Source organism: Heterocephalus glaber, unplaced genomic scaffold (genome assembly GCF_053883595.1).
Source record: "Heterocephalus glaber isolate CG9 unplaced genomic scaffold, H.glaber_assembly_v1.0 deba00001481, whole genome shotgun sequence".
NCBI lineage: Eukaryota > Metazoa > Chordata > Mammalia > Rodentia > Bathyergidae > Heterocephalus > Heterocephalus glaber.
The window spans coordinates 18,062,063-18,077,037 of record NW_028258317.1 but is presented as its reverse complement, the minus strand read 5'-3'; the positions used below and the strand labels follow the sequence as shown (position 1 = coordinate 18,077,037).

General features: G+C 50.2%; 2 protein-coding genes across 10 annotated transcripts in view; one reads left to right on the top strand and one right to left on the bottom strand.

The window, feature by feature from the left end:
* Positions 1–9,630, top strand: part of Dnai1 (dynein axonemal intermediate chain 1) — a 63,204-nt gene extending 53,574 nt beyond the window's left edge. For 7 of the 9 annotated variants that reach the window (XM_021252982.2, XM_021252981.2, XM_087183742.1 and 4 more), the window contains 7 exons: positions 1,091–1,180; positions 1,310–1,397; positions 2,046–2,254; positions 3,315–3,463; positions 3,551–3,650; positions 5,748–5,933; positions 9,330–9,630. In XM_021252982.2, the coding sequence (XP_021108641.2) occupies positions 1,091–1,180; positions 1,310–1,397; positions 2,046–2,254; positions 3,315–3,463; positions 3,551–3,650; positions 5,748–5,933; positions 9,330–9,428 (921 nt within the window). In that variant the 3' untranslated portion in view covers positions 9,429–9,630. The remainder of the gene's footprint in view (positions 1–1,090; positions 1,181–1,309; positions 1,398–2,045; positions 2,255–3,314; positions 3,464–3,550; positions 3,651–5,747; positions 5,934–9,329) is intronic. The other 2 variants (XM_004838424.3, XM_021252979.2) reach the window with 2 other exon arrangements.
* A 59-nt stretch (positions 9,631–9,689) lies between these two features.
* On the bottom strand, positions 9,690–11,843 carry Enho (energy homeostasis associated). The gene is made up of 2 exons (XM_087183754.1): positions 11,455–11,843; positions 9,690–10,497 (listed from the first exon to the last, which is right to left on the bottom strand). The coding sequence occupies exon 2, from the start codon at positions 10,334–10,336 to the stop codon at positions 10,106–10,108; it is 231 nt and encodes a 76-aa protein (XP_087039880.1). The 5' UTR covers positions 10,337–10,497; positions 11,455–11,843; the 3' UTR covers positions 9,690–10,105.
* Positions 11,844–14,975: the final 3,132 nt, after the last annotated feature.

The window sequence follows — 14,975 nt, the reverse complement described above, 5'->3', positions numbered from 1 at the left end:
CAACAGCGCTAGGGTCTTGGCCTTCTTCACTGGGCCTCTGCTTGTGACAGGCGGAGGGGACTGGTCCATGGTCCCAGCATGGGCGGTCTGGAGGGAGCCAGAAGATGGAAATCTTTAGGCACCCAGCCCCACCCTGGCTCTCTGGGACTTGGCTTGGCCAGACCTCCACATCTGGCAAGAGAAATTTGAGCCTCAAGTGTGTCATCTTCATAAGACAACAGCTCTGTCTCCAAAACACTTTCCCATATGTTTGCTTCCAGCCCTGAGAAGATGGGTGGAGCAAGATAATTAACACTGATTTGCAGATGGAGAAATGCAGCTCAAATCTGGAATTTGGGAGCAAGATTCTGGGAGCAGGAGTTAGTGGAGATGTGAAGATGGGATCAGAGGAGCCACTTTCTAGAGAAAGGCAAAGCCTGGAAGAGGAGGGGACTGGAGGGGAGGGTATGCTCCTCCCCTTCCTCACCTAATCCTAAGCAAGCAGGAAAAAGGTCCCTGCAGAAGCTTGGCACTCACATTCCTAGGATAAGTGTAATAATGAGGACATCAGCTATCATTTATTGAATACTTAGTGTGTGCAATGTTCTGATCTAAGGGCTTTACATATCTCATTTATTCCTCACAACAAGCCTATGCTACAAAATGGAAGTTGGGGGGCGGGGATTTAGCTCAGTGGTTTCGCCGTGTGCTGTGCAAGTGCAAGGACCCGAGTTCAATCCCCGGTTGAAAGAAAAAAAAAAAAAAAATGGAAGTTGGTTGTTGGGCCTTGTCCTTTCCAGGCCATGTCTATGTAAGGAGGTTGAACCTTGAACCATTGCCTATTTCCCACAACTAGGCTTCTAGAAGCAACCCAAGGAAGAACTGGGTCTACTGCCAACCCAGTAGATTAGGGCAATGACCTGACTGGTGCTGTTGCTTGGGGTTGGTCAGAGAAACAGGGATAAGACAGAGAGCAATGGATGGGGGAGGGTGTCAGTCATGGGATTCTGGGAAGTGGGCTCTCAGAACTTGCTTGGGGAGATGGGCGCTTGGGGGAGCCCTGTTTCATATCCCTAGCAGTGTCACAGAGCTCCTGGTTTGGATGTTTCAGGTCAAGTGGCAGAAGGATGACATGGACCACAATCTTAACTTCTTCTCTGTGTCATCTGATGGAAGGATAGTGTCTTGGACACTTGTGAAGGTAACTGTTTCCCAGAGAGGGTTGCACAGGGGTGGATGGAGAGTGGGGGGAGCTGAATGGCAAAGGGCACCCCCTAGATCTGCTGATCCAGCGTAACCCATACACTTTCCTCATCCTCTGTGATGACAGAGTGACCTGGTTCACACAGATGTCATCAAGCTAAAGGTGGAAGGAAGCACCACAGAAGTTTCAGAGGGGTTGGAGCTGCACACAGTGGGTAGGAGCCCCAGCCCATTCACCTCCAACCCTCACTAGGTCATTCAAGTCCCCTGAGGGGCAATGAGGTGGCATCTTCCCAGTACTTCCTACCCTACTTGTGCTGAAGCCCAGACCAGAGGCAGTGGGAAAGCCTGACCTGTCAGCTAAGTCCTTGGCCATTTGCAGACACTCTCTGTTCATGCAGGTCCCCTCTTTGTTTGCAGACCCTGCTCTTGTTTATGCAGATCAGGTGCTGTAATGTAGATCCATCCCTGTTTATGCAGATGAAAGCCCTGTTTACTCAGATCCTATCCCTGTTTACTCAATTCCTACCCTGTTTATGCAGACTATATCCCTGTTTGCACAGACCATGTCCCTGTTTGCAGACCCTGTCCCTGTTTACCTTGACCCTGACCCTGTTTAACTCAATCCCTGCCTTGTTTACCCAGGCCCCTATTCCTGTCTACAGGACTCCTGGCTGTTTGAAGAGTCCTAACAGCTTGGGACAAGAAGGCCAGAGGGCCAGTTTCTGTTTGCCTAGGCTGCTCCCAGCCCTCATAGGGGCCCCAGGTCAATCTGCCCTGGCTGAGTCCCCGCTGCCAAGGAGGGGTGGTACTTGGAGGCTCCCTCTCAGAACTGGGCTGAGGCTGTTTCCTCTTCTTTCAAGGCTGTGGCACTGCCTTTGACTTCCACAAAGAGATCGACTACATGTTCCTAGTGGGCACAGAGGAGGGAAAAATCTACAAGGTGAAGCAGCACCGCCCACATCAGCTCCTCATTGGGCCACTTGGACCTGAGCACTTGGGGAGCTTAAAGTACTTAACAAATCCTGTTCTGACAGATCTTAGTGCTCATCAGTTCTGCAAGGCTTCTTGGGTGAAGAGAATGCATTTTTTATTCTGCTTGGGTGGCAGGAAAAGATTCAGTGCAGGAAAGGGGATGGAGAATCTAGAGGGTGACTTTAGCCCAGCCCAACCTCTTTCCCTCTGGGATGTCTCTCCTTTCTAGGGAGTGTTGGCAGAGGTGGGAATAGGGACAGAGGGAGTTGGAAAATTCTAGGCAAACTTCCTGGAGGAGATCTGAACTGAAGGGGGGCTTTGAAGGTCAGATAACAAGCAGATTGATCTCTGAATACTGGGTGCATCCCCGCCGGCAGGACACAACCAGTTTCTGCACTGTCTGTGTTAGTAGGTGAACATCCCTCTGAACCTCCATCTGTCCAGAAATAGCTCTGCTGCAAGCTTTTCTTACGCTCAGAGACTCAGAATGTTAATTACAGACAGCCTCCCGGGAGCCCCTGAGGCCTAGCCAGAGCTGGTCTGAATGCAAAAGAGTCCCCACCCCCTCTCCACCCCTCCCATTGGCAGCCTGGGAGCCACAAGAAGGGAGAGACAGTCAGTCACTGTGACTCCTAGAGAAAGGGAGAAAGAGGCTGGCAGGTCAGGGCAATAAACAGGAGGAGAAATCTGGGGATCAGAATGGGCTCCTGACTGGGCACCTGCTCTTACCTGTTCAAGGTAGAATGTTTCTCACTGCTGCAAAGATGCTATCTGGGCTGCCCACAGGCCCTGGCTAGGTTTCACCTTGCTCAGAGCCTGAGACCTGCTCTGCTTGGGGAGAATAGGATTTTTCTGACTGATCTGGAATCCCCTGGGGGTCAGCCACAGGGCAGACTGCAGCACTTCTTGCATGCTACAAAAGGACATCCCTGCATGGCCCATATCCGAAGCTCCTAAGTCCTTTCTCCCTGGGTGTGTGTAGAGTGGGAAAACAGTCAGCAAGTTGGCCCCAACTCAGCTATGACAGTGATGTGGGTTATGGACAGAAGGGGAGGCTCAGATTCTGACCTTCAAGGGCTCTAAGGAAGTAGTAGCAGCTGACTTTCCTCTTGTTGTTGTCCCCTGATCTCCCTCTACCGGCCCCATCACTGCCCTAGTGCTCTAAATCTTACTCTAGCCAATTCCTTGACACCTATGATGCGCACAACATGGCAGTAGATGCTGTGACCTGGAACCCGTACCACACCAAGGTCTTCATGTCCTGCAGCTCCGACTGGACAGTGAAGATCTGGGACCACACCATCAAGTGAGGGGCCTGCCTTACCCTGGACCCTCCCCTGGGGTCTGGCACTGTCAGCTTTGTGTCATGGGCTTCACCCTTCCACCACTGCAGGACCCCCATGTTCATCTATGACCTGAACTCAGCTGTGGGTGATGTGTCCTGGGCACCATACTCCTCCACTGTGTTTGCAGCAGTCACCACAGATGGGAAGGTGAGTGGCCCATTCCTGACCCCATATACCCCCTACTGATGACAGGATGAGGTATCTCAGGGTTTCCCTCTTCAAGAGCCAGGCCATCCAGGGCCCAGCCAAAAGAGGAATCATTCATCACAGGAGGCCTCAAGGAGAGAATGGGACTGTTCATCTCACATTGAAGGATGATATGCCATCTTCTCTGAGGCCTCTGGAGAGGGAGCTACCAGGTGTCAGGGGCAGCCCCAGCTAAAGGAAACATATGAGCCAGAACTGATCTGTCTGTGTCTGTAAGGTAGAGAGGTCCCCATCTCTGGAAGTTTGCAAGCTGATTCTGAGAAGGGTCTTCAGTGGAGTGAGATGGGAGGGGTCTATTCAACACTGAGGATTAGTGAAAGCTCAGAAACATTTTTTGAGCATATTCTTAGATGCAAATCTGTTTTCCTTATGGACTTTAATATAGACTGACATGTACCTGCTGCCACACAGGAAGAATGTTGTGATTAAGACATCACCCTAAAGTCAGTCAGTCATCTATTCCCTGAACAGATGTTTACTAAGAGCCAACTGTGGTGCTCAGCTCCATAGATTCAGACACCTGCTTTTATGAAGCTTACCTTATAGTGAAGGGAGAAAGAGACAAAAAGCAAAAGTACCAAAATGCTCATACTGTTAAGGGCAGAGAATTAAAAGAAGATGGTGTATGAATGCAAATGTTTATTACAGCAGGATTATTCATCCTAGCCAAAAAATGAAACAACCAAATGTCCATTAACTGATGAATGGACATAGAAAATATACTGTATATTCCAAAGGATTTTATTCAGCAATGACAAGGAATAGTATTCTGATACACACTACAACACCAATGAGCCTTGAAAACCACACTAAAGTAAGCCAGACACAAACAGACAAATATTGTATGATCCCATTTATATGGTATGTCCAAAATATATTTGCCTAGTATGCCTAGAATATAGTATAGTATTCTAAAATATGAAAATCTATAGACACGGAAAGTAGATTTGTGGTTGCCTAGAGTTAGAAAGGTTGGAGGAAAATGTGACTGCTATTGAATACAAAGATTGTTTTAGGGGCACTGAAAATATTCTCAAATTGGTTATGATGATGGTTGCATAACTGTGAATATACTAAAAACTAAGAATTGTATTCTTTAAATGGATAAATTTTATAGCATGTGAATTAAATCTCAATGAAGCTGATAAAAGAGAAGAAAAGGATTGGGTGGTTTCTTAGAGTGGTCAGGAAAGGCTTCTCTGAAGAGGTGATATTCAAGCTAAGAGCTGACTGACAGGGAGCCAGCCGTGGGAAGATGGACAAGGGGAGCCATCCACATTGAGAAATCACTGGATCAAACACCCTGAGGTGGGGATGAGCTTGAGGAGGGGTCCAGGAACTGGAAGGCAAATGTGGCCGTGGTGTAGTGAGCAAGAGGAGATCTGGAAATGAGAGAGAGAAGGTGGGTGCCAGAATAAGGAATCCAGATTTCATTTTATAATGCCAAGGAGACTTTGCGAAGATTTTACGTTTTTTAAAGGGAAATCTGGCTGCTCCATGGATGATGGACTGCGGAAGCCCAATAGTGGAAGCAGGAAGCCTAGTTAGGAGGCTGCCACAGTTATCAAGGCAAGAGTTGGGAGTGCTTTGAACTTGCAGTGTGGCAAAGATAACATCAAACATTTATTGAGCACTTGTATCTCAAGCACTGTCTAAACACTTCACATCTATTAACTGGGATAAACCCTGGCTCTGCTGCTTATTAAAAAGTTAGAACTTCAAAGTCTTAATTTATAAAATAGAGGTAATACTAAAAGAACCACCTTACAAATAAGGAGTATAATTAGATGGTGCAAGCTTGGTACATAGTAAAGTATATTAGACTAAACAAGTGGTAGCTGGTATTGTTTTTGCATAGACTTAATATTTCTCCTAAACTTTTATTCTCACTCCCTCAACCAAAATAAAACATAAACAGAGAAACAAAATTCCCTCTCCTGCTGCCTCCAGCTCTAGTGTGCTATTAGCCTGGTTCCTGTGAGGTGGTAGCGAGGGGCCTTATTACCCCTGAACATACTGACACTGGTTTTTCCATAGGCCCATGTGTTTGACTTGGCCATCAACAAGTATGAGGCCATCTGCAACCAGCCCGTGGTAGCCAAAAAGAAAAATAAGATCACCCATGTGCAGTTCAACCCCATTTATCCCATCATCATTGTGGGTGATGACCGTGGGCACATCACCTGCCTCAAGCTCTCGCCCAACCTGCGCAAGATGCCAAAGGTATGAGTTCTAGGAGTTGGGGCTGGTGCAGAGATAAGGGGATGGCAGGGATAAGCTAAAGGGGACGAGTCAGGGCTGAACCCAGGCTTCTGGCTTGGAGGACCCAGGGTGAAGACAGTGTTACTGCATGAATGAGGACCATAGGAGAAACAGGTTGGTGAGGAAAAAGAGGTCAGTTTTGACATGCTGCATCTTAGTTACCTCTGGGGCCCTGGGAAGAGATAACCAGTGAGCATGTGGGTCTGAAGCCAGGGGGAGGCATGAGTGAGGGTATCAATGGCTCACAGGATGCCTTGGGTGTGACGGGCCAGCCTGGCAGAGAACTTGAGACTTAGCCAATGCTTCATCACTGGGCTACCTCAGAGCTTTAGTCCAAATGGTCCCTGAGCTAGGAACTGTACTCAGGGAAGGAGGAAATGAGCTATGAGGAGGCTACCTAGGTCAGCAGCTACATAGTCCTTCTTTTGAGCTCTGACTCTGCTTCTGGGTTCTCTACTTGTCAAGGAACCCTGCTCAGAGCCCAAGGGCCCCAAATATAGGCTACAGAGCTCAGAGTCATGACCTCAGTGTAGACCTGAGTCCAAATTCAGACTTAAGAACCCAGACTTCTAAGCCCAGGTCTTAGAATCCAGAGCCCCAGGACCCAACTTAAAAAGTCAAAGCCCAAGAACCTGAAGACCAGTCTTGCCCATTTGTGTATGAAGAATGAAAAATGGTTCTTTGCTTTCTGACAGGTTCTGTCAGATCAGGGTTGAGCCAGTTTGTCCTGATAACTGTACCTCCTGGTTGCAGTTTATGGCATTAATGCAGTTTGAGGCAGGAGCAGAAGCTTGTCTCTTTTAGCTACTGATTTCTTGCTACTATTCCCTCACCTAGGCAAGGATCATTTGTAGCATCCCTCCAGTGCTGACTTGGTCTATCCCTCACCATGGCTTGGGGGAAAGGGCTGGGAGTTTGGCTGGGCCTGTAATTGTAGCCAGCTGGGGGGAGGGGGGGTTGACTTGGCTATAAATATTCTGAAGGCTGCTAAGCGCCTGCAGCTGTGGCCCAGAGGCTGTGGTGGGCTTTGGGGGGGGGGCGGGGTGTCGGGCGTGGTATGAATCTCTTTGTTGAGATCCAGCTAGTTGGCCTCAGGAGGGGGAATGAGGCAGCACTGTTTGTTTGTGGAACAGATAAAATCTGTTCTTAATTTAATGAGAAGAAAGAAGGGCAGACTTAAACTGGCAGAGCTGGACAGTCCTCTGGGAGAATGATGGTCACTCTTTGGGGGAAAAGCACAGCCATGACACCATAAGAATGGTAGATACAGGTGGGAGCCCTATCCACTCTGATTTGAGGAGACAAGAATTTTCCAATTCCAACTCCTCAAAGAGCAAGGATCAGCCATGACTGGGAATGCTAGGCTGTGTATTTGGGGACTTATATCTCTGAGGATCTAAGCAGGGGACAGCTAGGGGCTGGGACTTGGGTGGATTAGAGATTCCTGTGAAATTTACATCTGACCCTATCAGCAGCCAAGTGATTCATACAAAAGCAAGTCCTCTGGGCATCCTTGTTGCCCTTCCCAGAGGGTTTACCACAAAGGCCTGGGCATCCTTGCTCAGGGACCTTCCTGTGATTGCTGTCAGGCATCAAGGACTATCTTTCTCTAACTACTGTACAGATGGGAAACTGAAGTTCAGAAAGCCAAGGGACAGCCAGGTATGGTGGCACATGCCCAAAATCCTAGCACTTGGGAGCTGAGGCAGGACTAGCAGCCACCCAGGACTACATAGTGAGTTCAAGGCCAGCGTGAACTACATAACGAGACCCCGTCTCAAAAAAAATGGCAAGGGACTTGTCCAAAGTCATATAGGAAGTTAATGACAGCTGAAACTAAAACCCAGGTCCAAGCCAGGCATGATAGTAATGCCTGTAATCCCAGCACTCTGGGAGGCTGAAGCAGAAGAATCCCAAGTTTGCACTCAGCCTGGGCAACTCAGTGACTTAGCAAGAACCCATCTCAAAAGGGTAAGGGATTTAGCTCAGTGGTTTCGCCACCTGCTGCCCAAGTGCAAGGACTCAAGTTCGATCCCTGGTACAAAAAAACCAAAAAAAAAAAAAAAAACCCATCTCAAAATTTAAAAAAAGGGCAGGGGGTGCAGCTCAGGGTAAAGGCCTTGAGCTCACTTCCCAGTGTGAAAAACAGGACCTTCCTCCAATAAAAGGGGTCCCTAAATCCCAGGGATGGGGGTGAGCCCAACATATCCTTAGCTTAATTCAGGAGGTAGAGTGGGAAGAAAGAAAATGATCTCTTTGTCTTCTGCCTCAAGAGTATAAAGGTGAGCTGGGTAATGACTAAGGCCCTGGGCTGTGAGGGGCTGGAGGAAGAGAGATTTGGGAGCAGGTGCCAGAGAAAATTTGAGTTGTGCAAGGTATCAGCACCCAGGATGGAGTCAGGAAGGGGCCTCCTGTACCTGCAGACTCTCCCCTTATTTACAGCTCAGGCCAGACCTAGGCAGGCAGGCAAGGCTGGGGTATGTGCCAGTGAGCACTGGACATAGGTGGCTGAGTGGGTAGAGGTCTAGGAGCCAAGGGAAGGTGGGAAATGGCAGCTGCCCTGCCTACCCTAGCAAAGCTCACTGCCTGGGCAGTAGGGTGAATGCAACTGGTGTGGTCTGCCAAGGAGTTCTCTAGCGCTATGACACTCCAGTGTCCGGGTTCCTTTTTCTCAGGGCCCAACTTAGCAGTAGAAGCATTAGAATGTTTTGTCAGTAGGCTGAGAGTCATAAACTCAGGATCTTCTCTTCTGAGGGACAGTCCCAGCCAATGACATCTAGAGTCAGATGGGATATTCCATCTTGTTTCAGGGGTCTCCTGGGTATGTCTGACACAGCAGGTCTGGGCTCCAAATCATATCCCACCTCGAACCTGACCTGAAAGCATTCAGTAAGAGAACCAGATGAGGGTCCCCGCGGCCTTGTCTACGCCTCTCTGTCCCTTCGAAACATACCAAGGAGCTCTTTGATAGGATTCTGCCCTTCCCTAGAAAGGGTGGTCCTGTCAGGGCCTGCTCCTCCCCAGAGCTTCCTGTACAGCTCTCCCTGGCCTGAGAGGCTCGTTCCTCTGAGGGTCAGAGAATGGGTGCCTTTTCCCACTCCTGCCACCAGCAAGACACTGTCCAACTGAGGTTCAGAACCAAAGCAGGTTACCTTCTTTAGGCTCTCAGCTGGTCCCTGGGTCACCTGACCTTAGTTGGAAAAGGATCACAGGGAAGTGGCACCACAGACACAAAATTTGCTGGGCAAGGGAGAAGGGCACCGCCAGGGAAGACTGGGGATAGTAGTCAGTGTTGGCATCCAGAGAGGTAACCCATCCTCACCATTCTTCCTCTGTGGATATTTTCCCTCTCCCCAGGAAAAGAAAGGGCAGGAAGTGCAGAAGGGTCCAGCAGTGGAGATCGCAAAATTGGACAAACTGCTGAATCTGGTGAGGGAAGTGAAAACTAAAACCTGAGGGCCTGGCCTCAGCCCCTGCTCCATTTGAACCCAGGACTTGCAGCCCCTGGGCTGGAAACCATGATGCCTAAGTACTCGGCATGTGAATGAAGGCCCTGATTAGGTCCCAGCATTTGCTGTTCGCATCTATCAGGGTTATGGGTATGGTAATCATCATTACCCTGTTACTTTATAGAAATAAACCTATGTCTGGAATCTCATTCTACACCTTTAATTTTGCTACCACAGGGTCTTCAGTAAGAGAAGAAAAATCTCAAGGTAGAGCCTCAGTTCCATTTATTAACCAGCAAACAGTGAGAGGACCAGGGGAGGGCCCCAGCCTAGACACCGTCCCATTATTGCCATGGGTTCCAGTTTGCTTCTCTGACCTAGAGGACCCAAAGGCACTGAGCCTACGGAAAGGGTAAACCCAGCCCTCGGCCCTTGGGATGGAGCAGAGTCCAGATGGCCCTGGCCCTAGCACCAACTCCTGAACTCCCACCCCAGGCCTATCTCTCTAGGACCACCCAAGACTCTTTTGGAGCCAGGCTCATTAGAGTCTGGGCTGCTGGGTCCAGATCCAACCAGGCTAGACTCTGAGTTCTGGACCCCAGGCTGACTCAACTCTGAGATCCTGATTCCAGGCTCTGAGTGGGGTAGAATTAGGTCCCAGGCTCCAGGGCAGACCAGGGGCCTTCAGGGCTGCAGCAAGTAGCTGCCTTCATGGCTAGGCTTCTGGGGTGGTGGTGCCTTCTCAGGACAAGGGCCAGGGCTGGAGTTGGGACTGGATTCGGAGAGAGAATTGACGTCGGCAGAGCGAGAGTGACAGGCCCAGCAGAGAATGACCCAGAGCAGCAGCAGCAAGAAGCCTACGAGGCCGTTGCAGACGATGGCGATGAGGGCCCCTTGGGAGATGGCTGTCCCCATGATGGGCAGCACCCTCAGACCAGCGCAGAGAGTGGAGCTGCCTCAATGCCAAGGCCCATGCCGAATCGGAACTCTGGTATGGTCAGCTTTCCAAGGAGGCTGTCCTGTCTGCACACTGAATGATTCCCGGGCAGTGCAGATGCCCACCTGCAGTCTTGAGCCTGGGGAGTACAGAGCAAAGGGTGGTGAGGATGAAGGAAGGGGGAGGCCTAGGGGTGAGCTCCTGTCACATCTCTGGCCACTGTGGCAGTGGACCTCAGGTTCCAGCAGGCTCAAATAGCCAACAGAGCCAACACCGCCATTCTCAGGCCTAGCTCTAGACACCTGGATTCAGGAGTAGGCAGAGTGGGGAAGCTAAAGTAGGCAAGTAGCCTCTTAACTCATTTTCCTTAGAACTGGTGGGCACAGCCCGGGTCTGCCCAACATGCTTTGGCCCTCAAGCACCCCATTGGTGGGTGGGACTGAGGGAGCTCAAGGCCCAGGAGGAAGAGGATTTTGATCAGATTTGGTGATCAAAGCTTTGGCTTTGGTGTGGCCAGGGCACCACCTCTCTCTCGGGACTGCAGCCAGCCAGCTCAGGAGACCTGCAGAGGTGCCAGCTCACACAGAGGGAACTTTGTGTTGGCCCTGGCAGGCATGTGTGGGTTCTGTGTATTCAAGTCTGTGTCCCTTGGTGTGCCTCTCCGTGGAACTGTCTCTAGGTCAGGTGTGTAGAGTCTGCCTGTCTTACTCTGTCTCTCTGTTCCCTTGCTGGAGTGTGCCTCTGCCTCCGCATACCCACCTCTGTGACTGTCTCTCTTGGTATCTCTTTGCTTTTGTCCCTCTGTGTGTGTTCCCATCGCTAAGTGTCTGAATGTGTCTCCTGTGTGTCTCGTTCTTCTCCCAGTCTGTCTCTGCGTATCTCCCTTCCTGGCTGTGTGTCCTCTGTCCTCGTGGACGTGTCTCTCTCCCCTTCTCCAAAGGGGCTGTCTCGGTGGGTCTGTGAGTCTCCCGCGTCTCTCCCTTTGTGTCTGTCTCTCCGGCGCGTGTCTCTGTCTCCGTGTGGGTCCGTGTCTTCGTCTCCGTCTCGGGTCTCTGGGTCTTGGTCCCCATGCCCGTGCGGGGAGGACCCCCCTTACCTGAGTTCGGCCCGGGGCGCGCCCGCGGGAGGGTCCGGGGCAGCGGAAAGCTCGGCGCCGACTGAGGCTCGGGAGCCTGCGGATGGTGGGGGGGGGGGCGGTGAGCGGCGGGAGGTAGGTGGGAGGCAGGCAGGGGAGACGTCCACCCCCCCAGGCCTCCCCCCCAGCCGCTCCCGCCGGGGCGACCGGGGCGGCCTCTGCCGCGGGCGGTCTGCGGTGAGCCGGCACCTCCTCCCCCTGGGGCGGCGCCTTCTCCGCTGCTGAGGCCGCTAGCTCGCTGGAGCGGCGGCGGCGGGAACGGCGCGGGGTTCGGCTGCGTTCGGCTGGGCTCGGCTGCGGCCGGCGACTGTCGGCTGAGCTCGATCGAGCTCGGCCAGCCTCAAACACAGCGAAGAGTCCCGCCTACTGAGTGGCCGGCGGCTCGGTGCCTGTAGGGGGCGGAGCCACCTCTGCACGGCTGCGGCGGTTCCATTGGCTGGGCGCGCCAAATTCCGGTGCCATTGGTCGCGCTCTGAGGCGGGACAGGTCCTCCCCGGTCCTGCGGGGGGCGGGAGGGCTGAAGGGGATACTTTGTCTTGATCTGTCCCGGGAGAGGGTGGAGGGTGGAGGCGAGGCCCACCTTCTTTCAGGGATTTCTTGTACCTTCCACACCTGGAATTGCTACGCACTTAACATCGGAGAAAGGCTAAGTCTTCTGCAACCCCACGTCTGAAGAGACTATTCCTATCCGGGCGAGGTCTCATCAGCAAGAAGGCCTCCCACACCTGAAAGTACCAAACCTCCTCATCTAGGAATCCCTCTGTCGTCCCGGACACCCCATGCCCACATGCATCATCTATACTTTAGAGGGTTTGTAGTTGACCATACATGTCCTGGCCCTAGGAGGTGGCATGAAGATTTTCTAGCAAGTTCTTTGGCTGTATTTAGTGAGTTCCCACTCAGGGCAGGTTGTTGGTTTGTGTTTTGCTGTGCTGTGAGGGAGCCTGGGACAGAGAGGAGTGGGGTACCTTGAAGGATGGTTCAGCCCTGGTTGGAATACGTCCAGGCCTGGTGGAAGTCCTGACTCTCTACATCCTAGAAGCACTCCTAAGAGGAAGAAATTTGGACTGGAGCGGTCAGGTGGGCCTCCCTCTCCCCAACCCTCATATGCCAGTCATTATTTTCCCCCTGAGGATGAGTCCAGGCTCTCGCATATGCCAGTGTGCTCTACCACTGATCTGCACCTCTACCAGTGATTCTTGAGTGTTTTGGTCTAGGCCCTTTTCTTACTTAAACAGCGTATTCTCCATGGACAGTCACATCTCTGAAGCTGTATCAAGAAGACTCATTGTTCTCCCAAATCCAGCCTTAACTTCTCACTGAACTTCTAGATTCATGTAGCCAAGTGCCTACTGGAATAAGGGTACTGTTGATCTCTGGGTCTGCCACTTTGTGACCTTGGGCAAGTTTCTTACCCTCTTAACTTCAGCTTCCTTGTCTATACAATGGTTACAGTAGTCATGACCTGTCAGCGTTGTTTTTCATTCATTCATTTCTATCAGACCAACCACATGATAACCACATGACAACATAGCTGACAACCCCAAAGACCAGGTGGCTAAAGGGGCCTCTTCTTTCAATACCATGAAATTTACTTAAGACCCCCTAGAAATCCACATGCTACATTGAAAATAAAAAAGGGAAGGATAAGATAATCTGAAAGACTGAGTCATCCAAAGCTACTGAGTTAGAGACTGTTAAAATAAATTCTGGACCTTATGGAGTTGACCAGAATGGATTAATTTTAGCCCCTACTCCCTGCAACCCAGCAGAGTGAGGGCATTGTGAGAAAGATCAGATCAATTATAGGAAACAGGAGACATACTATATTGCACATCTGAGTGTGATATGAGTGAATTTTGTGACCCAGCTACAGGAGATCAGATTTTATCCTGATAATAGCAGGAAGCCACTGAAGAATTTTGAGGAGTAATGTGATCATATCTAGAAACTAGACCCCTGATTAGGGTGGCTAGGTGGAAATGGGTAGTGAAGGCATTTGAGAACAAAGACAAGGGCTGAGGATGTAGCTCAGTGGTGCCACCCCTGCCTGGCAAGTGCAAGGTCCTGAGTTCTATCCCCAGTATGGGGGAGCGGGGCAAAGACAAGAAGTAAAGAGGAGAGGCTGAAGTGATGGTCGGAAACAAGTGAAGTGAACAGGAGAGTATTGAGGACTTTTGGGAGCTACATCTGGCAGAACTAAAGATACTTAGAGGGGAAAGGAGGTAAGAGGGAGGGGAAAATCTGGGCACTCTGGCTAGTGGCCCAGGATGCTGTGATGCTATTTACTGTGATGGAGGGGAGGATACATGAAAGTGAATTTCATCAGGGTACTTGGGCAGGGGTACCCTGCATTTCTTTTGCATTTCTTCTAGAAATGCTAAATTTGAGGTATCAGTAGGACACCCAAGTGGAGATGTTCTGTAGACACTTGAATAAACAGATCTGAGCTTCAGGAGAGAGGCCAAGGCTAAAGATAACATTTTGTAAGTTACTAGCCACAGAGTGATACTTTAGCCAGAAAACTGGATGAGCTCACCCAGGGAGAATGAGAGCTGGTTTAAGCAAAAAAAGATACATTTGAAATCAGATACTGAAACCAAAAGACAGGGATGCCTGAACCGAAACTAAGAGCCTCAGAAGCCATCAGGGATCTCACCCCATCTCTCATCTGTTACTTTCTGCCTGTTTCCTCATTTTCCTCCCCTGCCCCCTGCCCCAAGCCCCTGCCACTTCCACCTCCAGGAGGTTTCCAATACTCTCCTGGTCCGTATGTTGAAAATCATGACTTCAAACAATTCCAAATATTAAAATCTTATTTGTCTAAACATCTGAAGAGACTGGTGGCGGTGGCATCTGTGCTGCTGGCGGTGCTTTTGGATGCAGTTTGTAAATTCGTCAGAAAGTACTCCGATTGGCCCAATTTAGATGCCTAACTTTGGACTAATCAACAGTGGTAAAGGATGAAGATCAAATTAGTTAATATGCTCCCCATGATATAGTTGGAGTGAGGTGGATTCCAAAAGAGAGATTACAAATAAGCAAAATGGCAGGTGTTCACTGCAGGCCACCATTTTTTGGCGTGTGTGTATGTGTGTGTGTGTGTGTGTGTGTCACAAACTTAATTCTTTCCATGATTTTGATCACAAACCAAGTTGGACCAGGACCAAATCAAATTCAATTAACTGTCTTGGGACTACCTTCAAACAATCCCCTTCTCCAAAATGAGTCCTGGTATCTAGAGATGGGAGTAACAGAGAATAAAAAGCAAGCATTGTATATTGGTCACAAATTGACAGCATCATCTATGTTTTTCTGGCCATGAATAATAATGAAAATGATGGGAGTAGAAAACCTCATGGCATCTGTTTGTTGACTCATTTCTTTGGCTGGGAAGTTCCTCTGTCAGCCAATCTGGCTGCCTCAGGTTTTGCCCACAATGATGAGATCCCTTATCCAGTGATCTGAAAGGGCCATGTGAA

Bases quoted from the DNA above. Each gene is read 5' to 3' on its own strand.
- Enho (XM_087183754.1), bottom strand. From the start codon at position 10,336: ATGGGGACAGCCATCTCCCAAGGGGCCCTCATCGCCATCGTCTGCAAC.